General features: G+C 34.8%; 1 protein-coding gene across 1 annotated transcript; it reads left to right on the forward strand.

The window, feature by feature from the left end:
* Window positions 1–1635: 1635 nt before the first annotated feature.
* Window positions 1636–22634, forward strand: LOC136036376 (pancreatic triacylglycerol lipase-like). Its single transcript, XM_065718551.1, has 4 exons — window positions 1636–1849; window positions 10188–10341; window positions 12077–12135; window positions 22494–22634. Exons 1-3 carry the CDS (start codon window positions 1789–1791, stop codon window positions 12132–12134), a joined length of 273 nt encoding a protein of 90 aa, XP_065574623.1. The 5' UTR covers window positions 1636–1788; the 3' UTR covers window position 12135; window positions 22494–22634.
* Window positions 22635–24064: the final 1430 nt, after the last annotated feature.

The raw sequence follows: 24064 nt of genomic DNA on the forward strand, positions 1-24064 counted from the left end.
GATTGTTTTCAATGAAATTGTTGTCATCTTTTTTTTCTTTCGAGAATATCAAGAATTATACGTTATCTGGTATTGCGTAATCAGTTGTCAGTGAAACAATACAATACATTCTGTGAGAGCCCTCACATCTGGTCCTTTCATCTGAGCCAACAACATTTTTAGCTTCTAAGCAGTTTTCCATTGATTTTACTAAGTTTATGTCTAATAACTAAATCGAAAGTAAGACCCATGATTTCCTATAGTAAAAGAACGGAACGTTACTCGACTGATCCAACAAGTCACTGAAGATATTATGTTCCTAGAAATATGTTCTAGGTAATCAATGTATGGTTTCTGAGACGTTGGCCAACTGGTGTTAAGCGTCACTACATCGTAACAAATTATTTGCACGATCGATTTCTTAATTGGATATTCGGTAAATGCAATCAGTATTTGGCTTCCAGGCGTCTTTTTTAGAATAATTTCGAGAATATGTATACCACAGCTATTTGATATGCATGGTGGACAGACATATTATTTTGATAGTTAATGAAACTTGTTTCGATCTCCAAAAATTGTGGTGACTACAACCAGGCGACTATCCTATTTGTAATATAATGGTCCTAATTACATCGGATTTTCATTACCACGGCTTGCACATGAGTTCAGATCCCCACTTTCCTACCCAAGATCCCATGTTCCCCTCCATGGCCCAATCCAGAGTCTCCTGGCCCCAAACTTTTGGCCCTCCGGCTATTTTTCCATGTCTTAAAATCACATTAAGGTTCTTTAAAATACATTCTAAGGCAATCAATGTTATGTTTTTGGAACGCTGGCTCATTAGAACGGAAATTAAAAGTTTGAGTGCCCTTTTCTTGTGACCAAAAAGATTGGAGGGCAACTAGGCCCCTATCCCACCCTTTTTCACCAAAATCGTCTGATCAAAATTTTGACATAGTCATTTTGTTCGTCAGAGTTAAAATGCCCGATATATATGCCTTTCTATACAATATAGCTCACCCCTTACTCAGGGGAAAGGTCTAAATAATAAAATTTGTGCATTGTTTACCCATGGCATTTGTTATTTGGAAGTATGCGTATTATTTCAGGCGGGGGGACGAATTTTCTGCTGGGGGCTTTTCAGCTCAGGAATTTTCCATGGGGAGGGAAATTTTTAGGGAATAAACTCTTCAGGGGAAATTATACGTTGGGGAATTTGCCAGAATTCTTATACAAAATTCTTCTTGTATGTCTTGCTTTCTTTATTCCGTCACAATTTTACACGTGGAGTTGTTATGGGTAATTTTTAGGGGTAAATTTTCACTGGGATTGACTTGTCTGGAGGATATTTATGTGGGGAGGGGAGTTTCTCCATGAAGATGGGGCCAGATTTACCGGTATTATTTAAAAACGATAAAAATTAGAAAAAGAAGTTTTTTCGACTGAAAGTAAGGAGCAACATTAAAACTCAAAACGAAAAGAAATTATTACAAGAAGAAAAACTTACGAGAGTTTACAGTTGCATTAACTCCACATAACTATCCGCCCAATAAATCTAATAATTAGATAAATCTTCTAAATATAATAAAAAATAAACCATCTCCATCGCATGTCAATGCTCTCCTTCCCGACACTGTACCCTAACTCATGCTTAGAAACTTCTGTATCCTATTATTCCATAATATCTAAACAGGACTTGACCCCGGGACTCCCTCAATCAGTCTGGATGGTACTAACGGAAAGCTCGATCCTAGTGACGGGGATTTTGTGGATATTGTACATACAAACACTGAAAATGTTCCAGAACAAATGGGGCATGCTGATTTTTTCCCAAATGGCGGTTTTATTCAACCTGGCTGTCCTACTAATTGTAAGTTTTAATTTGATTTTTCTATGATAGAATTATAGGCTTCAGTTTTTTTGCTAGTATTTTTTGTTCCGTTTACTTTTGACTAGGTAAATAGTTTTGTTTTAGCGTGTTTTATGCTTTCTTATTGTCCTATTATCGAATCAAAATTTAGAAGAAAATCAAAATCATTTCTATTCGTTTTATTAGGCAGTTTTATTTTATATTTAATTTAGGAATAGCTGTTGAGTTACTTTTAAGCTTCACAGCTTGAGAACCAATATGTTGGATTGCTTCGTGCTTAAGTTGGAAACTGCCCTCTTCTGGATTATTTTCTATGCATTTTAGTGCAGATTCACAGATATTTGGAATTCTAAAAAATAAAGGAAACCGAGCAGCATCACTAGAAGATTTAAAATTTTTATCATCCCTAATGACCTGAAAAGTGGAATGACCTTCTACATAAATTGTAGCCAATGGAAAGGGTGAGGAAGTTTCTTATATAGTTAAAATGCTTACGTTTACAGGATTATTGATAATTACAGAAAAAAAAATGTTTAGTTTTGTTACTTGCGAGGCTAAATATCTTCAACTGAAATCTTGAACGGAAGACGTTTGAATGGTCGTTTGGTTGTAGTTGTTGGTACTCGGCAAGGGTATTCGGTGATAGGGGAGGGGGTCTATTGGTTTGTAGGTTAGGGTTTATTTATCGAGTTAGGAAAGAAAAAAGGAGAAGAGGGGATGTTTTTATTTTTTTGAAAGGAATAGCTTGAATTTTTAATATAGTATTTGTTCTGTTTCAGCTATATAAATAAGAAAAGATTTTTTCTTACTTTTGTTTTTTTTTTGTATACCTGTCTTGGAATAATACTGAAAAAAAGGTTTAAGGTAAAGTTTCAGCTATTTAGAAGTAAAATTAAAGTAGGTGTTCTGGGTGTGACCTCAATGCCTCAAAGGGTCAAGCAGTAGTTTGCTAATTTTGTTACCTAAGAAATTAAAGCTATCCAAATTCAAAAATGCTACCTGCTTGTTTCAATACTCCCAAAAATCAATAAAATAAACGTAGATAATATGATACTATATCTGGTTCCTTATCAATGGAAACAGTGCTTGTGAAAACCCTTTTTCCAGGAAAATAATAGTCTAATAATAGTAGATGAAAGCAAAGAGGGAGTTCATGTTCCTTGATGAACTATTTCAAGACCTCCCCAACACCTAGGTGTTAAAAATGTACGGTTTTCAGAATATAAAATCAATGTCTTATAAAAATATCTCCGTTTGCTCAACCAAAGAAAATTACAGGAAAAAACTTCATTACTCGAAATAGCCACGCAAATCAGCAGAGGCACCTTGCAGCTACCCCGTCTATTTAAAAGCCACGGCTTTCTTTTACCTTCAGTTGGCAAAATAAATTGAAAATGCACCTGCCCTTGATTTTGCAAAGTACTTTTTTTGCGTTTTTTCTTAGAAAAAGTTGACCCCACCCTTCACATTCTCGTAAATTGGTCGAACCGTAATCCTAGGGTACCAGAATTAGAAAGCTGCTATTCTGACTTTAGATTCCTTTTGGTCCCAAAATTAGCAAACTTATACCCCAATTGTAGATACAAAACAGCAGCAACACATGTATCGGAGACAAAAGTTTAGCGAAAACCACTATTCGGTTGGAATTCTTATCGACTTTAGTTCAAGACAAATGAATTAAAAAGAAAATTACAATTCAAAGTCCATTAGGGAAAACAGTTGGTCTATATATGGCAGCTCATTATATCCTTCTAAGCTACTACTAATATTCATATTCAAATTCACTTATGAATAAAAATTTACAAAACTGAAAAAAATAACAAAATAAATATAAATAACAAGAAAATAAATAAAACCGTGATCTTAATCATTAATAACTTCCAGGAAGGTAACATTTCGATTCACTCTTGAACAGGCTACGATTATCTGCTAGCCTTAATGCCTTCGGGAGAGGATTCTATACCTACGGTCCTGCTAAATGCAAAGATAAAGCTCCTCTTTGAATACTCCAGACCTTAGCCACTATCCCTGAAGAACTCTCTTTTCACACCAATAAAAAAAAAAGTTGGACCAAAAACTTCCCCAAAACAATGCAACGTTTTAATTCAAACAGTGATAAACAAAAATAGCTTGTAAATGATTCCTTAGCTAATAACATTTCAAATTATTTGATTAGTAGTAGTGACGCCATCATCCATTCTGTGACAAACTTTGGAGTTATACCTGAAGTTGTTAACACCTGAAGACGCAGATATTATTGATTATTAACTTATTATGTACACCTGATTGTTACATAAGACTATAAGAGATGTTATTGTTTACCTTTGCAAAGCCCTAGCAACCACTTCTAGCTACGCTCCCTAGCAACCAGTTCTTCTGAGGCCCCTAGCAACCAGCGGGTGTATTGATTATTGATCTATTGCATAGATTTTGGTGCTATCTAATAGTTAATTGTTTACCTATGGAAAGTCCAAGCAGCCAGTTCTGACGGGGCTTTATTAACCAACAGGTGTTATTGATTATTGAAATATTGCGCAAAACTGGTTTTACGTAATACTTTCAGGGATGTTTAATCTTCGAAACATTTTTCTTCCAAATTGTTTTACCCTAAAGGCTGCTAGTCAAGTGGGGAACGCCCAGATGTAAATGAGGATGACCCACTGCGCAAGCGGGGGTAAATTTAAACGTTTTCTTGGAGACGTTCGAAATATTTTTTCCTCGAGACTTTTTCTTCAAAATGTTATCCAAGATTTTTTTTTGGAGACGATTTTTCTTCCAGATTTTTATCTTCGAGACTTTTTTTCCTCGAGACGTTTCTACCAGGCATTTCCCAAACCGCTTACACAAGACGTGTTTTGATTCAGGGATTTGTCAATGATTTTGTCCCGTGTAGGAATTGACCGTGATACCAGAGATTCCCAAAGGATTGACGCATTAATCACCTGAACCAACAAGCCATTGCTATTACTACGTTCTTGGGAATATATTCTATGCATTAGGCTTCTTGATCTTAATGACAATTTCCCTGTATTCCTTTTCTTCGTAAGCTATGGGATCATGTGTTTTTTTTTATCCCGGTTAAATAATTTCCACTGGAATACATTACCGGAAATACATTTAGAATTTTTTTACATTTGACACACACGTGGGTGTTACACCAAAATTATACAAATTTAAATTATTATGATGGCTGTTGTTCATTCGGTCTATTGCCCCAATGTAGTTTTGAGATTCAAGGGAACCATGAAAACGTACTATGATTGTTCGTGAAACCTATCAACGATTATTTTTTAAAGTGATAGCGTTAAATGAGCATTGAATTCATAATTTTTTATTTTCTTACTAACTTAAGACCTAATTTGAACTTTCTGTGTGAATACTCATTTGAAGCAAATGATGAAAGCGTTGGATGAAATGACAAAAATGAACTACCATCCTAGGACCATGACTATTCTTGGTACGTGAAACTCTTTGCCCCTTGCTTTGTATTTCGATCAAGAATCCATTTTTTTCGCATACATCCATATTTTAAGCAAACGCAACTCATTCTATAGTATGTGCTTGACTATTTTCATCTCATATCGATAAAACCATATTTTGAAACGTTGATTTGAATAACCTTCTTCAATTTTTGAAGATCAAAAAGGTTCACACCCCACTGTGGCGCTAAGTGGATGTCTTGCAGCACCTTGTGGCACCCACCATCATTCCTAAGCATTTTAAGCCATGTTACTACAAAATAACTGTATAAACGGTATAAACTAAGATTGACCGTTTAAACTCAAAAGAAAATTCCCAGCAATATTTCTTCTGATAAAAGTAACGTTACAATCCGTGTAAACTAACATTAACCGTTTAAACTTAAAAAAATTCCCAATTGCATTTCTTCTGGTGACTCGTGGCTCACTTTGGCACCAGTCATCATAATTTAACCGTTTTCAGACGTTTGAATATCCTCACAGGCGTTTTTATTTCAACAACGGGACTTTTCATTTCATTGTTAGATCGTGATACTTCAAAGTTGTACAGGCCAACATGGCACTATGTGGCTGGCCCATGTTATCCTGTGGCAACCATCCTCATCACTTAAACGTTTTCATACGTTTGAATATTCTGAAAAATGTTTCTATTTTAACCGTGGGATATTCCATTTCATTGTTAGATCGTGACATTCCAAGACAGTTCACGCCAACGTGGAATTATATGACTGGCCCATGCGATTCCTGGTCCCATTGCCCTTCTTTTGTCTTGCAAATAATCACAATTCAGGTTGAAAAGCCCCATTAATAGCTACTTTTTTAGATTTTCAGTGACACAGCTCTTTTAACCAAGACTGGACATCTCTGATTGCGTGGCACGTATTTGAATCATAGAAACATGTTTTCTTAGTATTTCCTATAAATTTATTGCAAAAATCGGAATTCAGAGTGAAAATTTTTATTAAAAGCTATTTTTTAAGCTTTTCATGGAGACCATCTTATGCCCATATTGACAAAAATCACCCAACATGAGCCTATAGTTGTTTGAAGTTCTATAGTTCATAACAGACCCTTCATTTTCAGGGCATCGCACTGCCGAAGTCTAAATAACCTACAGTGGATGAATATATTAAAATTGAAATATTTTTCTACTGTGATTGTACTATTTGTAACAATCTTTCATAACATGACTGACTCTAAACAGACTTTCTCAGTAGATTTTGAACTTATGAATAGCATACAGAATATTGAGAATCTCCAAAAGATTAGAGGGAAAGTTTCAGATGAATCAAACTCATTACGAACATCGAGAATGGTGAGAAACACAGTTTTATATTAGGCAAGTAAGAAACTAATGGAGGAAACGCCACCCCAACCCTACAAAGAAAGTTCATAAACACAATAAAACTCTTGTAAAAGGATACTAGACTATACTAGAAACACATCACAAAAAGAAAAATAATAAGTTAAGAAAAGCCGACTCTCTCTACAGAAATTCTTCACATTTTCTAGAAATGGTAGACAAGATTCGTATAAAGGAAGTTGAACAAACACAGGTTCATTATCATTCTGAGAGAGCACCAATTTTTCAATTTATCGTTAATGTCCTTACTGACATCTCTTATAAGAATTTGTTTTTGTTTTATATATGGAATAAATCTTATTTTTCCCTGTTTGGACTTAGATTTTGATATAGAAAATCTAAGATGTTAAAAACTGAAACAAGCTTTTTTTTAACAATCTGAGATGTAGCCTAACATTCCAGGACTCTCTTCACGCCAATACCAGTAAATTACGTGCTAATGAGAGTTTTGAAGAGAGGACCTATGTTTTTCCATACCCCTAAAACGAGCTAATCTTCTTGTCCTGGGAGAGCATAGGGATTTTTGCCCTTATTCATGCTAATTTCTGCTTGTTCTGACTTTGACACGGTTATTTATTTTAATTTCTGTTCGTTTTGGGTTGAATTTATTTATTGACGCTGATTTTTAATAGGTTTTTACTTGGTAGATTATTTGATTTTATAGTTGCTCATTTTTTGTTTAAGTTAACCGGCCAATTTTAGTTTATGCCACTTATGATGTTACTTTTAGTCAGACAAAAATGCTACTGGGAATTATCCTTTCAGTTTAAATGCCATTTTTTATATGCAGTTTATAGGATTAGTTTTGATTTAAAATAGCTGAAAATGCATTGGGAATGATGACAGGTGCAACAGGGTGCCACGGGGTAGCCATATAGCTCCACGGTGGGGTGTGAACTGTGTTTATGCTCAAAAATTTAAAAAAATGTACAAATCAACGCTTTGAGCAGTGGTATTGCTCGAAACAATATAAATATAAGCAAATACATGCTTCAAAATCAGTTGCTTCTGCTTAAAATATGGACGTGAGTGGCAAAAAATTGATTCTTCTTAATACAATGCAAGGGGCACAGAATTTCACGTACTAAGAACAGTCATGGTCCATGAATGGTAATCCATTTCTTGTTATATCCTCAAATGGTTTCATTATTTTCTTCAATTGGGTATTCCCACAGAAAATTGGATTTAGATCCAACGATCGTAATCTATAAAAATTACGAATTAAATGTTCATCTTAAGCTATCACTTTAAAAAATAGTCCTTAACAGGTTTCATGAATAATCGTAGTACGTTTTGTATGGTTCCATTGACTTTCAAAAGCACCGGTGGGTAATACACCAAATAAACAATAGCAACTATATCTAACCAGCATTATCATTTAAATTTACATAGCTATGGTATAACGCCCACGTTTGCGTCAAAATTAAAACAATAATATCCCCTAAACCTATTTCCAGTAATCGATTTCCCCCTTCTAGTAGGAATTGCTCCCAGGGATAAAAAACATGCGATTCATAGCTTAAGGTGAAAATGAATGGGGGGGGGGATTTGTCAATAAGATCAAAAAGCCTATTGCATAAAATCTCTTCCCAAGAACGTAAATAGCATTAGCTTGTTGGTGCAGTTAACTAATGTGTCATTCCATTGGAAGTCTCTGGTGTTACATTTGATTCTTGCACCGGATAAAAACCTTTGATGACAGATTGTAAAGCTTCGGTCAATCTAAACATGTTTTGTGTGAGTGGCCTGGGGAATGCCTTGTGGAAACATCTTGAGGGAAAAATATCTCGAAGAAAAATAATCTTGAAAAATGTCTTGAAAAAAAAGCTCGAAGAAAAAATGTTTGGAAGAAAAAAAAATCTTGAAGAAAAAAACACCTCGAAGCAAAACGTCTTCTAGGAAAAAAAATATCCCGAAGAAAAACATTTTTAAGAAAAAAGCGGCTCAAAAGAAAATTTCAAAGGAAAATACAATAACATGTGCGTTTAAATTTACATAAATATGGGGTAACACACATGTGTACGTGATACGTCATCCTCATTTACATCTGGAGTTTCCCCAATCGACTAGTGGCCCCGAGGGTTAAATATCTTGAAGAAAAATGTTTTGAAGAAAAAATATCCCCTAAAGTATTATGTAAGAACCAGGTGTGCGCAATAGATCAATAATCAATAACTGTTGCTGGTTGCTAGGGCCCCGTCGGAACTGGTAGCTATGACCTGCAGCTGGAACTGGTTGTTAGGGCTTTACATAGATAAACAATAACATATCCTGTAGTATTATCTAACAACCAAGTGTAGTTGTGGGCATTAAGCAATGGTCAACTGTAACACAAGGCTAAGACAGATAATACGAGTGAGTGAGAGGCAAAACCTGGCATAAGCCCTTGTTAGGATTGTATAAAAATGATGTCATTGCCCTTGTTGATAGACAAGACTGTCATCCATCTGTCCATACATCATTCCTAGGGCAAAACTAAGGAAGAACATAGTCTTCAAACAGTTTTATGACAGCGGCTAGTTGACCTCCATTCGCGTTTGACTTATAAAAAAGGGCTAAAACTTTCTATTTGTGATCGAACAAGCTTCCTCCGAAGTCTCAACAACCACGATAGGGAGGTTGGGAATGAGGAGGGGAAAGCCCCCTCCTATAGGGAATATATTCTGTTAGTCTTGAGTTTAATGTTACTCTTTACTTTCATAATAACAGCGTAGACCAGAAATATTCCTGGAATTAAAGGAGAATTAAATATCAATTTATAAATTCACCCCCACCCCTTTTTAAACTAATTGTGTTTTTACATGAAGGGTCAATGAGAGTTATGGCCTTTTGCTATTAAAATCACCTTTTGAAGTAGCTGCCCCGTCCAAAGTTTATGCGACCATTCTTCCAATAAAAACCCTATTTCTTAACAATGGGCAACTTGCATGACTTCCAATCCTTGCTCCAGGGGCTTGAAAGGGGGTTGTCAAACCTAGTGACATGTTATTTTACCTTTGGACTATTTTCAACAAAATGGCTCTTTCAAAACTTTGGTCGAATGCGTTTGGGGGAAATGGGGGGAGGGGATAATTTGAAATGAATTTCCTGTAAGGATTATTTTTCTGGTGGCAAATTTTCCACAGGGGGAGGGAGTTTGCACGGGGTAATTTTTCATGGAGAAGACGCTTAGACCCTTTCAGCAGAATTAAATTAGCGTTTTAATAAATTTTTTTTAAATACAATTATTGACAAGATACTAATCAAGAAATTATGTTTTTGCTTTTTGGAGCAGGGACCAATTATACAGCACAATGATAAAAGAGAATAAAAATGAGCACTCACACGGGTTACTGAGGTACAGGTACAGTTTTTGGCTGAAGAGCGGAGTAGCAAAACTGCCAAGTCAGCAGGAAGTAGACTATAGCGCGGTAAACAAAATGTTCGGCCTTGAGAATTGTTTTATCTATTACCTAGAATTCTGGGCAATGCTGATATATTCATAATCTTTTTTAAGCGGGATGTTCTCATAGTCGTTCGAACCAGTACTATATCGAATCCATAACATCCAATGCTTTTCGGTCGAAAAACTGCAGTTCTTACGGAGAATTTCTTGCTGGAAACTGTGACCTAAACGCTGAAGCTTTTATGGGAAATGGAGTTTCCACTGAGTAAGTAAACTTCTCTTAAATGTGTCTTTTATATTACCTACCAACATCTATTGTTCAAACGTAAGCATTTATTTTCTCCGAGAAGAAACGGCCAAGAAGTTTTAACATTACCAAAATTATTGTTGGTATTTCTTTTTAGAATAAACATGTTCATGGTCAAAATTTCAAATTGGATGGGTTTTGGACATCATTTTAGTTAAGACTGTCTGGATATTTATTTAAAAAGAAAATGGCTTTTACAGCTGATTTTGGTGCTTAGGAGAAAAAAGAGATTTTTGTCCCTCCCCTTGACTTTCTTAAGCAGTGTAAGAATGTGGAGAAGAAACGAAAGACTTGAAAATAGATAAAAATCTATGTAAAATATTTGAATGAAGACAAAATTTTGTAACTGCTTAGTAAGCGCTATATAAAACATCTGGAAGTATATCAGAACTCTCCTCATTGGAATGACAACTTCTTTAATTAGATTTTTAAATAATCGACTTCTGAATTTGTTGTTGCCAGTTCGTTATAGATGTGTCATATAAATAAGTCACTTACGTGTAACATTAATTTACAAGACATTCAGTAGATATTAGATAATGAGCAAAAATACAGAGCCTTGAAAGATTCGCCTCTCTATAGACTTTCTAGTGGCCCCTAGAAAATAGTATATTATATAAAATTTGAAGATTTCTGTCTATGAACAGTCTTTTCGAGTGTCACCCTTGGAAAGTGAGGGTTTGTGTTTCCTTTGTATCTTAGCCTCTGAGTCCTGGACAAAACTTTGCAGGCTTATCCTCCTGCCTGGAAAAAATATTCAAGGATGCCTTTGAATTTGTGGATGGTTTTTATTGAAGATAATTGCACCAAGAGGATTATCGACTACCTTATTAGTATAACAGAATATACACTAAGCAATTCACATTGTTGTTATAAAGAAATAACACCTTCACATAATCCTTTATCGAATAGTTTGACTAAATATTCAAGTTTTTTTGCGAAACTACTGTATTTCATCCATATACTACTACTACTACTAACAATATAATGCAGCATCAAACCGCCTGATGCCAATATAGCTAAACACGCTCCTCTTCCATCCAATCTATTCCATGCCTCCGTCTTTACACCCTTCCAGGAAGCTCCCAATTCCCTTAAATCTTTCTTTATGACATCCACCCACCCAAACCGCGAATGACCTGCTTTCTGCTTAGCCCTAGACGGTTGGCTGAAAAGGACAGTCTTCGGTTATCTATCATCCTTTATCTGCAGCATCTAGAGGTTTATACAGATTATGCTTTTCATTGTTGCTCAAGTACTGTTTAAGAACAGTAAATGGCAAAAAGTCTACTTCTTGGGAAAAAATTGCCCAAATTGGCAATTTGGGTAGTTTCAGAAATAATTTTGGCATATATGTCCTTAAGTATAAGACATTACGATGTCACTATTTCCAGCAAACAAACTTCTGATCGGTTTCGGTGTCTTGCCTACTACACGAATGCCAAGTTGTTTTGCTTTCATTCGCAAAGAGCTGATTGTTTAGTAATTTCTTCTGAGTGCCCAGAAGTGGTTCACTGATTTTCAATGTGCTTGTTGTATATATTTCTTGAATTTTAGTTGATTTTGAAGTAAAAATAAAACAAACATGGTTTTTGGTGCCGATAGCTGATACACTACATTAAATATTACATCTAACTACAAATCTCATATCATTAGAACTAGATCCCCAAATTGTAATTTTTTCTTTTTATAGTGCACGTGGTAACTTCTACCTACAAACAAACGAGGAGTCTCCATTTGCTCAGGGATAAGGTAATATCTCTATTGCTCTTTATTAAATAAAAACCCGAGTTTTAAGTATTGAAATTATCGAACAACATTAAAATTTGAAATAAACAGAAATTATTCTGTATCTGAGAAGGACTACCCCTTCCTCTACCTCTGCTATTTATGCTGAAGTCCTTTTGCTAAAAATTTTCAAACACCTTTTTGCTAAAGTTTTTTCAAAAACTTCTCCCTCAAATTTGAGCACGCTTGTTTTTCAGTCTTTCTTGAAGATATGTGACAAAAAGTCAAACTTTAGTGGAAATAGCGAGTGTTGAGAAAGGGGAAGTCCCCCTCACATACACAACAGTTTCTACTTGTTTTCAGTTTTAATGTGGTTCCTTAATAGTAAAAAAAAACTATTTTTTATTTAATTCCTGAACGTTTTTCAAGTCATACCAGGAACTCCCCTTCCACTCCGACCGTGTAAAATTTCCCCTGAAGATGTCCCGAAAAACTTTCGTCCCTACAGAAAATCCCCCTCAGCAACAATTCCCCCCAAAAAGATACATTTCGGAATAAAAACTGCTATATGTGAAAAACGGGCAAGTTGCGTAACAGCCCTTTTCCTAGGGGCTATGTTGGGTCTTGTCGTCCCCGAAGTTAATGTTATTGTACGTTTCAACTATTTTAAATCGAGCAGTTACTTAAAAAAGGATATCTTTATGGGAAAAGGAGCGTGGGAGTCGCTAGTTGCCCTATAATATTTTGTGTCACTTAAAAAGGATACTATTACTTTTGATCTCAGTTGAAACGAGCCCTCTCTTGATCTACTAGGACCATTTGTTTGACACAATTTGCCCTGGAGAAAAAATATTAAACACACATACGGGTTCTTGATTCTGGGAAGAATAGAAAATCCATGTTTAATAGATAAGAGCTTGAAACCTCTAAGGTTGGATTCTCAGATTATACTGAATCTGACGGTATAGATTTCTTTTAGATCGCTCGAGTTTTTGGTGTATTTCCGCCTTTTTTTCTAAAATTAGGTGAATTTTCTCAGGATCTTAGCTTTTGATAAATAATGTTAAACGTACTGAATATTATATATATTTGGAACCAGCATTAATAGCAAATTCTTTGGTGTACAATTGTTATCGAAATTCCGCCTTTTAAAGTTTTGATTACTATTGTATCAAGTGTCCTTATTAAACAGTTCATGGTAACGAACTGTAGTAAGGAGCGATCCGGCTCAATAGTAACCAAAACTCTAAAAAATTGAATTTTGATATCAGTAGCTACATCAAAAGAATCGCATTTTAATGCTGATTTTAAATATATAAGTTTCATCAAGTTTAGTCTTAGCCATCAAAAGTTACGAGCCTGAGAAAATTTGCCTTATTTAGGAAAATAGGGGGAAACACCCCCTAAAAGTCGTAGGATCTTAACGAAAATGACACCATCAGATTCAGCGTATCAGAGAACCCTACTGTAGAAGTTTCAAGCTCCTATCTACAAAAATGTGGAATTTTGCATTTTTTGCCAGAAGACAAATCACGGGTGCGTGTTTATTTGTTTTTTTTTGTTTTTTTTCCCAGGGGTCATCGTATCGACCAAGTGGTCCAAGAATGTCGCAAGAGGGCTCATTCTAACGGAAATGAAAAGTTCTAGTGCCCTTTTCAAGTGATCAAAAAAATTGGAGGGCATCTAGGCCCCCTCCAAACGCTCATTTTTTCCCAAAGTCAACGGATCAAAATTTTGAGATAGCCATTTTGTTTAGCATAGTCGAAAACCATAATAACTATGTTTTTGAGGATGACTTACTCCCCCACAGTCGCTGGGGGAGGGGTTGCAAGTTACAAAACTTCAACCAGTGTTTACATATAATAATGGTTATTGGGAAGTGTACAGACGTTTTCAGGGGGATTTTTTTGATTTTGGGGGTAGGGTTGAGGGAGGGGGCTATGTGGGAGGATCTTTCCTTGGAGAAATATGCCATGGGGGAAAAAAATTCAATGAAAAGGGCGCAGGACGAATCTGGTCACGTTAGAGAAAAACGTCAAATTAAGAGCTTAATATACAATGCTGGGTGTTCGGAGCCTCTCTATTATGGAGTATAATTTGAAAATAACACAACTATACGAGCGATAAAACATATATACCACAACCATAACTCAACTAACGAAAGAACTGCTAAGAGATAACACAACTATAAAGTGAAAACAGGTGAAAACTAACGGGAAAATAAACGAACTAAGAGGTGGAAGGGGCCCAGACATCAAAAGAATCGAATTTTACGCTGATTCTAAATATATAAGTTTCAATTAATTTAGTCTTTGTCATCAAAAGTTACGAGCCTGAGAAAATTTGCCCTATTTTGGAAAAAAGGGGGAAACATCCCCTAAAAGTCATAGAATCTTAACCAAAATCACACTATCGCATTCGGTATATCAGAGAACTCTATAGCAAAAATTTCAAGCTCCTATCTAAAAAATGTGGAATTTTGTATTTTTTGCCAGAAGACAAATCAGGGTGCGTTTTTATTTGTTTGTTTGTTTTTTTGTTTTTTTTTTCCAGGGGTCATCTTATCGACCAAGTGGTCCTAGAATGTCGCGAGAGGGCTCATTCTAACGGAAATGAAAAGTTCTAGTGCCCTTTTTAAGTGACCAAAAAAATTGTAGGGCAAATAGGCCCCCTCCCATGCTCATTTTTTTCCAAAAGTCAACAGATTAAAATTTTAAGATAGCCATTTTATTCAGCATAGTCGAAAATCATAATAACTATGTCTTTGGGAATGACTTACTCCCCCACAATCCCTGAGAGAGGGGCTGCAAGTTACAAACTTTGACCAGTGTTTACATATAGTAATGGTTATTGGGAAGTGTACAGACGTTTTCATGGGGATTTTTTGGTTTGGGGTGGGGTTGATGAGAGAGGGCTTTTGTGGGAGGATCTTTCCTTTGAGGAATATGTCATGGGGGAAGAAAAATTCAATGAAAAGGGCGCAGGATTTTCTAGCATTACTGTAAAAAAAAACAATGAAAAAATAAACATGAAAACGTTTTTTTTCAAATGAAAGTAAGGAATAGCATTGAAATTTAAAACGAACAGAGATTATTACGCATATGAGGGGTTCTAAAAATGCTTTAGCATAAAGAGCGAGGTATTTAGGAGGAGATAAATACCTCGCTCTTTATGCTAAAATATTTTTAGTGATTTCAACTATTTATTCTACGGCCTTTTTGATTCAGGGGTCATTCTTAAAGAATTGGGACAAAACTTACGATTTAGTGTAAAGAGCGAGGTATTAACGAGGGTACAAACCCCCTCGTACACATAATAAAAATATAAGAATATAAAAGTTTGTTACGTAAGTTAATTCTTAAGTTACGTATATTTTTTACTAATAAAAACGTTCGTTGAATATTAAAAGTTCTAGTAGCCTTTTTAAGTAACCGAAAAATTGGAGGGCAGCTAGGCCTCCTTCCCCACCCCTTATTTCTCAAAATCGTCTGATCAAAACTAAGAGAAAGCCATTTAGCAAAAAAAAAATTAATATACTAATTTCATTTCAATAATTTATGTGCGGAGAGCCAAAATCAAACATGCATTAATTCAAAAACGTTCAGAAATTAAATAAAAAAAACTAGTTTTTTTAACTGAAAGTGAGGAGCGACATTAAAACTTAAAACGAACAGAAATTACTCCGTATATGAAATGGGTTGTCCCCTCCGCAGTCCTACGCTCTTTACGCTAAAGTTTTTAATTGTTTTAAAAAGTAGAGTTGTGGCAAAGAGTCAAACTTTAGCGTAAAGAGTGAGGGACTGCGGAGGGGACAACCCATTTCATATACGGAGTTATTTCTGTTCGTTTTAAGTTTTAATGTCGCTCCTTACTTTCAGTTAAAAAAACTAGTTTTTTATTTAATTAATTAAAAGTGCTTGCAATAGACTTAAAAAGTTCGCGGTAATGATCAATAAGTGAATAGTAATATGACATAATAGTAGGTGAAACTCTGAAAATTGAACTTTTGAATACAAAAAACAAGAATCACCGTTTTATTGCGATTCGGAATCTTTTAAAATTATTTAGTTTAAAGTTACCCATTGAAAGCTAAGAGCCTTAGAAGATTTGCTCTGTGTTCGGAAAGCTGGCAAACTACATCCAAAAGTGCAGTTATCTTAATGAAAACTGCACCGTCAGATTCGGGATTACACAAAACCCTTTTGCTAAGCTTTGCAACCAGTAATTTTTTCTTTCTAGAGCAAAAGATCATATATGCGTGTCTTTTGTTGTTCCTTTTTTCCCAGGGATGACCCTATCGAACCAATGGTCCTTTTTAATAGCAAATTAATTGTGCCTCTTCTAAGTGCCGTTTTCTACAATTTAATCCCACAGAACATCTGTTTTCTTTAATGTAATTTAAAAATTATTTTTTAATTTAATAATTAAGCATCCAAACAATGCTTAAAAGCCATCATATGATAATTCTGAGATAGCCAAGCGATTAAATATTAATCGAAGAACTATATATTGAGCTTTCTTGTTTCAGAGGCAGTAATGTATGGAGATGGCACAGTCGTCCCTAAATATGCAAGAAGTCTATACAAAATAAATTGTTTATATAGTCATTTATTTTAAATCATCATTTAAAAGGAAGCTTTGAATTATCCACAGTGATGATTTATTGCTCGTGGCTATTATAAAGGAGGGACCGTGGTGTTTCCTAGGTTAGGGGGAGCATGCTTGAACCTCAAAAAGTAAATTTCTATGCTAAAAATGTCAACCTCTCCTTGACCTTCAAATGAATATAAAGTGAGATTTGAGGGAGTAAAAGCTAATCTACGATCTCCCCTAATTCGCTGGTTTTTTTAGTATCATAGCTACTCATTTTTCAGTTTTTAGTATCATTGTAACATAAATGCTGATAGGAGATAGCGTCCCTCTTGCTGCAAGCAATTTTTTTCTATGTAGTGTAAAAATTACATTCCCATGCTTCCACTCACATGCAAATGTACACTTCCCACCTATACCACTTGCAACTATCAAATAGTTTTCTGAGGGTGGATGAGGTTCAAAGACCTTGTGCTGAGAATCATGGAAATGATGACCAGACGATTTTTTTTATATTTTAGATGCTCTCCCCTCCTTCAAGTAAACATATGAAGGGGTGCGTTTTTTTTTAAAGATGATTATGTTCCTCAAAAACATTGTTATGGAAAAATTCAACTTGGTTATATAAAAGGGTGTTTGAAAGAGGGAGTATTGGCTTTCTTCACATTTAGGAGAGCCTTGAATCAAAAGGCTGCAAATAATAAACACCTCTCTTCAATAGAAACCCAACCTCTGAAAAGCTTTTGGTTTTAATGTAATGCAACAACAAGTATATTATTCAGGCTGATTCTAACTTGGCAAAGTGTGTAAATTTTGAAAATGCTCATTATTGATATTACAGTATTAAAAATTGGCATAATATAAAAACATAAAATAAAATCATAGGTAGTGCAATAACGCTGCCTAATTAAAGAACCATGTTGGCACAATGTATTGTTTTTTTTTTTTTTTTTTTTTTTTTTTTTTTTTTTTTTTTTTTTTTTTTTTTTTTTTTTTTTTAGACCAGGGCACCTCGTATTACAGGAGTTGTCGTTGAAATTTCGTAAAGAGCTCATTAGATTAGAAATTAAAAGGGTTCGTGACCTTTTAAATAGACGAAAATGACGGGTGGGCAACTAGCCCCTCTTCCATGCCCGCACACACTCAATAAAAATTTTGAGATAGCCATTTTGTTCGTTGAAAGGTCCGGAAATTATGTCTTTGAGGATGATAATACCCCCCCCCCACACAGTCCCCTGAGCAAGGGTTGTAAGTTGCGCCCTGGGGCATATAAGGCTTTTATAGAAAGCGTTGTCGTAGAAACTTCAAAAAGAGTTCATTCTATTGGAAATTGATAGGACTAGTGCCCTTGTGATCGGACTTGATCAGAATCTGATCAGAGGGCGAATACCTCCCCCCCCCCCCCTTCATTTCCCCTAGCGCTTCCAACAGAAATTTTGAGATAGCCATTTTGTTCAACGTTGTTGAAGGGTCCAGAAATTATGTCTTTGAGGATGAAACCGCCCTCCCTTAGCTTTCAGGGAAAGCGTTGTAAGTTATGCCCTGGTGGCACATAATTTTTTTTTATAGAAAGTGTGGTCGTGTAAACTTCGGAGGGGGCTCATTGGATTGCCAATCAGAAGCTCTAGTGCCATTTTTAAGAGTCCAAGTCATCGGAGAACAGCTGAGCAGCGTGATCGAAGACCCCCCCCCCTAGAGCCCTGGGCCAAGAGCTTTAAGTTATGTCCTGGGGGTATGTAAGGTTTTTATCGAATGCATGTAAAGGTATGCGAGTTTGACTTCTACTTTCCCAAAATACGAGGAACATTAGGATGAGTCTTTCAGAGAATGTCGAAGGAGGGCTGAACTAAATCATAACATTTTATGTTTATACGGGTTGCCAAAAGGATGTAACTCAGGAATTACTTAGTGTATTAATTTTGAATTTTCAGGAAACGATAAGGGAGATGATCAATTGACCAAAAAGGCATTATTTGCACGCTACTACTATCACAAGTACTGCTGCTACTGCTGCTACCACAAATAATTTTACTACTATCACTACTATCACTACAACTGCAACTTGTGCATCGAGTACTGCTTAGGCTGAGGATATTAAAAACATTTGAGGAAACGTTGAGGGGAATGTTGAACTAACAAAAGACACTTAGATTTAGATTGTCATCTAAGATTGGTATTTAGATTGTCAAAATAGCTTATCTACAGAATTGATTTGTGTATTAAGTTGGAACTCTCGAGAATACTTAAAGGGGAAGATTATTGACCAAAAGGCAATGTTAGCAATGGCTAATTTTATTAAGTAATTATGCTACTGCTATGACTACTATTACAACTATACCTTAGGAGATGATGGTGAAATTTTTACACAGTATCCCTGAAAATTTCTATTGTACAAATGACAATCTGCTAAACGTACACAGGTTGTCAAAAGGGTATGTAGACAATATATTAGAAACAGTTTCGTGTGTGAAATTAAGACATGCAACACTTGTTGTGGGAGATATTGAACTAATCAAAAGACAATGTTTGTATCATACTAATGCTGCTTCTTCTCTTACAGCTATTACTATTGCTATTATCATTACTGCTGCTACTACTACTGCTACTAAAGCTAAGACTACTACTATTAACTCTAGTCCTACTGCTAGCACTATAACTACTAGCCCTGCTACTACTACTAATAAACCCAAGGATACAACGCGAAAAATTTGGGCAACATTGTAACTGTATTGAAATATATTGAAACACACTATGCCCACACAGGTTGTCAAGAGGGGACGCATCAATAATATTCCAAGACCGGTTGATGGTATTAATTTAAAAATTTCATCGTATGTTGAAGGGACTGTTGAAAAAAAGGGGCTGTGTGTATACTGCTACTAATGCTACTGCTGCTACTAATGCTACTACACAGGATAAGGTTATTAAGGTGAAGCTTTCAAGGAATATTTAGGCAGATGCTGAACTAAATCAAAATGAATTATGATGATGTAGATTATCAATAGGGTGACAAAGCAATATCACAATAACAGAATACATTATTAAGTTACACCGTCCAGGGTTAGTTGCGACAGATTTTCAACTAGCCAGAAGACACAATAAGTGTACTTTTGATGCTACTTTTACGGTTACTTTAACTAATGACACTAAGGGCATTAAGTTGAAATGCTTAAGGGGAGTTTCAATTAGACGAAAAGATTCTACGCAAAGGAAGTATTAAAAGGGCATATAAGCAATATCATAGGCAGCGCTGCTCTTTCACAGCTAGTAATATCATTGATGTTTTAAAGGAACTAATTTTATTGGAAATTCGAAGTTCTAGTGCCCTTTTAAAGAGTCAAAAGTGATTGAAAGGCATTCAGCCCTCTTCTTTAGCTCGAAATTTTCCAAATACTTCCAATCAAAATTTCGGATAGCGATTTCGATCAGCATAGCTGAACGATCTTGTAACTGCATCTCCAGGGCTATTGTGTAGTTCAGCCCCCCCCCCTACAGTTATGTAATTTACAAATTATGTTTAAAACAAAATGTTGCCTTAAGATTAAATAAAAAAGCACTGTGTATATGCTGATTCCCAATAAGACATTTCGGCAGTATCCAAAGAACGACTGAGAATATTATGTTCAGACTTTCGGAGCTACTTCTATTACTACCTCTTCTCTGAAAATTAAAAAAATCAAAATAGTGTATGTGTATCTACGCTGTCAAAGAGCATAGATAGATTTTTTTTTTTGCAAATGGTATCAAGCTTCATTTTTCATGTCAACTTGGGAAGTTATATAAATAAATTAAACACTTCTATTCGTATCCAGAGTTTTAAAAGGTGGGTGGTGTTAACAAAGTATCTCCAGAGTACAAATAGAAAGCCAAACTATAAATTCATAAAAAAAAGTTAAAAGATTTAAACTATTATTTTCTTTTTCCCTGAAAAGAGTATGTCAATATAAAACGAAAAGCAATTAATTTAAGAAACTTTTTCCACAATATATGTTTTTCAAAGCAAAGAACTCCATTAAACCAAATATGAGCAAAATAAAATTAAATAATTTGATAAGGTACATGGTCAAGGTTAGGAGGAATCCAAACTCTTGTTTGTAGTAAATTATGTTCGTTTTTTGTTTCACTTGAGCATTCATTTTAATTTTTCCGTGTTTTAAGAGATTTACTTATTCATTTATATCAGTGCCTCTTAGCTCTGTATTTGATGTTATTATTTCTTTTAATTTTTGTCTTATTCTATGTTCTGATTGATTTCTTAGCTTTATTTGATAAGCCAGTCAAATATATTAAAGTAATATGTGCTATGTACGAGAATTAAATATAATTTTTTAACTGCAAGTAAGGAGCGACTTTAAAACTTAAAACGAACAAAAATTATTCCGTATATGAAAAGGTCTGTCCCCTCCTCAACACCTCACTCTTTACGCTAAAGTTTGACTCTTTCTCAATACTCTACTTTTTAAAACAATATAAAATTGGAGGAGCGTGCATAGCTATGTTGGCCGCGGACGAGCAGGGCGAGCTGGGGTAAAAATATAGTGAGAGAGAATTCAAAATGTGTTAACTACAATTTTTACACATATTGTGGAGTAAGAGTTGTTTTCGTGACGTATTTCCTTCTCAGTATCCCCAATTCTAAGTTTATACCCAAAAATTGCTACTCATTGGTTTTCAAAGTCACTCACAGTTAAACCCCCTCCACAATAACATCTTGAAGAGATGACAAATCACAAAAATATAGAGGGTGAGGGCACAGAATTTACCTTTTAAGTTTTTTTTGGGGGGGGGGATATGCATTTTTGATTTTTTTTTTCACTGAATGTACAAAAATAATTTTTCAATATAGGTACCCCTCATAATTTCTTTTAACCTAAGCGGGCTGAGGATCAGGGGGAATAGACTGTTTCCAATTTATGTCATTAGTCTTTGGATATAGATTTTCCTATAAAAGAAAGTTGACTCATTTAGACAGTTTCTACCATTTTCGTTGTTAGCATATCTCTCACTAGAACGATTCATAATGTCAAACAAGAAGCAACAAACCTTAGGTTATATCCAAGTATTGAGTTAAACGGAGAGGGGAGGGGTAAATGGTTAAAATGGAAGAGAATCAAAAAGTCTAATAAAAGACAAATGTAAAAAAAAACTATTTTCTGAATTCAGTGCAGCAATATTTTCACTAGGCCTGTCTGGATAAACTTCTGATTAAATAATGTTCAAGATATTGTTTTACACATTATTCAAAAGTAAAAACTGCCGTATCATATATGGCCACTAATTTTAAGATTTTGAATTTTAAGATAGTTTTTTTTTAGTTTGTGATTTCAGGAAGAGGGAGACCAAAGCTCCCCTACCATTGTTTTAGTAATGCATTGCCTATCTTATAAAATTTTATTATAAAATAGCTTCTTATAATCTTTATGTATCCTTGTCAAAATGATATTTACCTTAATGAGCAATTTGATTTCTTGACCGTTAAATTAGAAAAAGAAACTGGTCTTAACAAAATTATTGAAATGGTACTACTTTTAACAGAAAATACTGAAACAGTACCAATTTGTCAGAAAGTATTCAAACAGCCCTGCTTTGTTGAAAAAGTACTAAAAGTAGTAAATAAATTTTTTAACAATGTTAAAAATAACACTTCTAAAATAAATACATATATATATATATATATATATATATATATATATATATATATATATATATATATATATGCTGTCTATCATTCCTAATCATCTTGAACCGACAAAAAGCTTGAAGTACTCGTAATTTACTCCTTTATTTTTTAGTCAGAACAAGAAATTCTTTTCACTCTAATGTGAATGAAGTGCATTTTAGCAGCCAGAGGAAGAAGTTAAATGATGAAATTTATTAGTTTTGAATGAACACCTTTTATTTGAATAGAAATAAAAATAAAATTTTGTATGTAAGATTTATGTTCATCTTTTTTCTGTTTTTACACAATAGTTAGCATTCTTACAAGAAATTTAAAATGCTTGGTGTTAATATAATGGCATTGGTACTTTCATGTATTGCCAAAAAGCATTGATACTTCGAAAAAGCCTTAATATGTGTGATTCCCAACTATATGCAATGTGTGACCAATTTTTAAATTTACAGTGTGAAAAGAAGGAATGATACAGTTTTATATATCTTGAATTACAGAACTTACGTTTCCTAAGATTGTCAGTGTCATAAAAAATTTGAAACATTAAAAGAAACCTTCTATCTACACCTACATTTGGATTGAAGTTAAATTTTTGTTATAGCTTGTAGTTTCATTGTACCCTACAATGCATAGGTATCAATGTTAAAGCACTGAAACTTTTGGAAGCTGTAATTTTTGCAGATAAAAGATTATTGTACAAAGATTGCAGGGCATAGCAATACAGAATACAGTCTACAAACAAAGCTCAGGAACAGAATGCAACTTTAGATAATACAAATAAAAAAAAAATATAAAAAAATACGCCAAGGTTCAACAACAAACAACAATCATAATAAAATTCTAAACCTAAAAACCACAGCAAGCTATCCCCTCAAACGTGAATCCTTATGTGTAATACCTAAACAAAGAAACTTACAAAAGTGTTTAATAGCACTTCTTGGCCATCTGCTCAATTAACTAGCATTCACTCCCAAACACTTGTCTAAAACATTCATTTCACAACTGAAGACAGCTCTTCACACAAGGGTATAAAATGAAATAAGTTTTCATTCACACCTCCACACATAGGGCAAAAATATGGGCCAGCCACCTGCCTAAACTTTCCCAAAAATTTCCTTCTCTCACCTAAATCCAAACTATCCCCTATTACCAGCAACACCTTCTTATATGCCCTGAGTATTTTCATGATTATTTTTCCATGAATCAGGAGCACCATAATTATGATACAAGAAATTCACAACTTTTAAGCCATGAAAAAGAACAAGAGCTAAGAGCTCATATGGCACTTGTGACGAGGCGAGAAGAGCTAAGAGCCAAGAGATCATATGGTATGAGCTCTAACAAAATTTTATGAATCAATAAATTGATTTAAAAAGGAAAATAAGAAGCTAAATGCCGGTTAGGATTTAAAATAAGAGGTCTGAGTCACGACGTCCTTCTAAATATCAAAATTCATTAAGATCCGATCACCCACTCGTAAGTTATAAATACCTAATTTTTTCTAATTTTTCCTCTCCCTTTAGCCCCCCAGATGGTCGAATCTGGGAAAACGACTTTATCAAGTCAAATTGTGCAGCTCCCTGACACGCCTATCAATTCGCCTATCAAATCACTGAACCCCTCCCCCCAACCCCCCAAAGAGAGCGAATACAGTACGATTCCTCTCAATTACGTATCAAGGACATTTTTTAT

Source organism: Artemia franciscana, chromosome 15 (assembly GCF_032884065.1).
Source record: "Artemia franciscana chromosome 15, ASM3288406v1, whole genome shotgun sequence".
Taxonomy (NCBI): Eukaryota; Metazoa; Arthropoda; class Branchiopoda; order Anostraca; family Artemiidae; genus Artemia; species Artemia franciscana.

Excerpts from the sequence above, each read along its gene's own strand:
- LOC136036376 (XM_065718551.1), top strand. The coding sequence starts at position 1,789 with ATGGGGCATGCTGATTTTTTCCCAAATGGCGGTTTTATTCAACCTGGC. Across the intron at positions 1,850-10,187 it reads ACCTGGCTGTCCTACTAATT|CGGGATGTTCTCATAGTCGT; the intron begins GTAAGTTTTAAT and ends ATCTTTTTTAAG. Across the intron at positions 10,342-12,076 it reads GGAAATGGAGTTTCCACTGA|TGCACGTGGTAACTTCTACC; the intron begins GTAAGTAAACTT and ends TTCTTTTTATAG.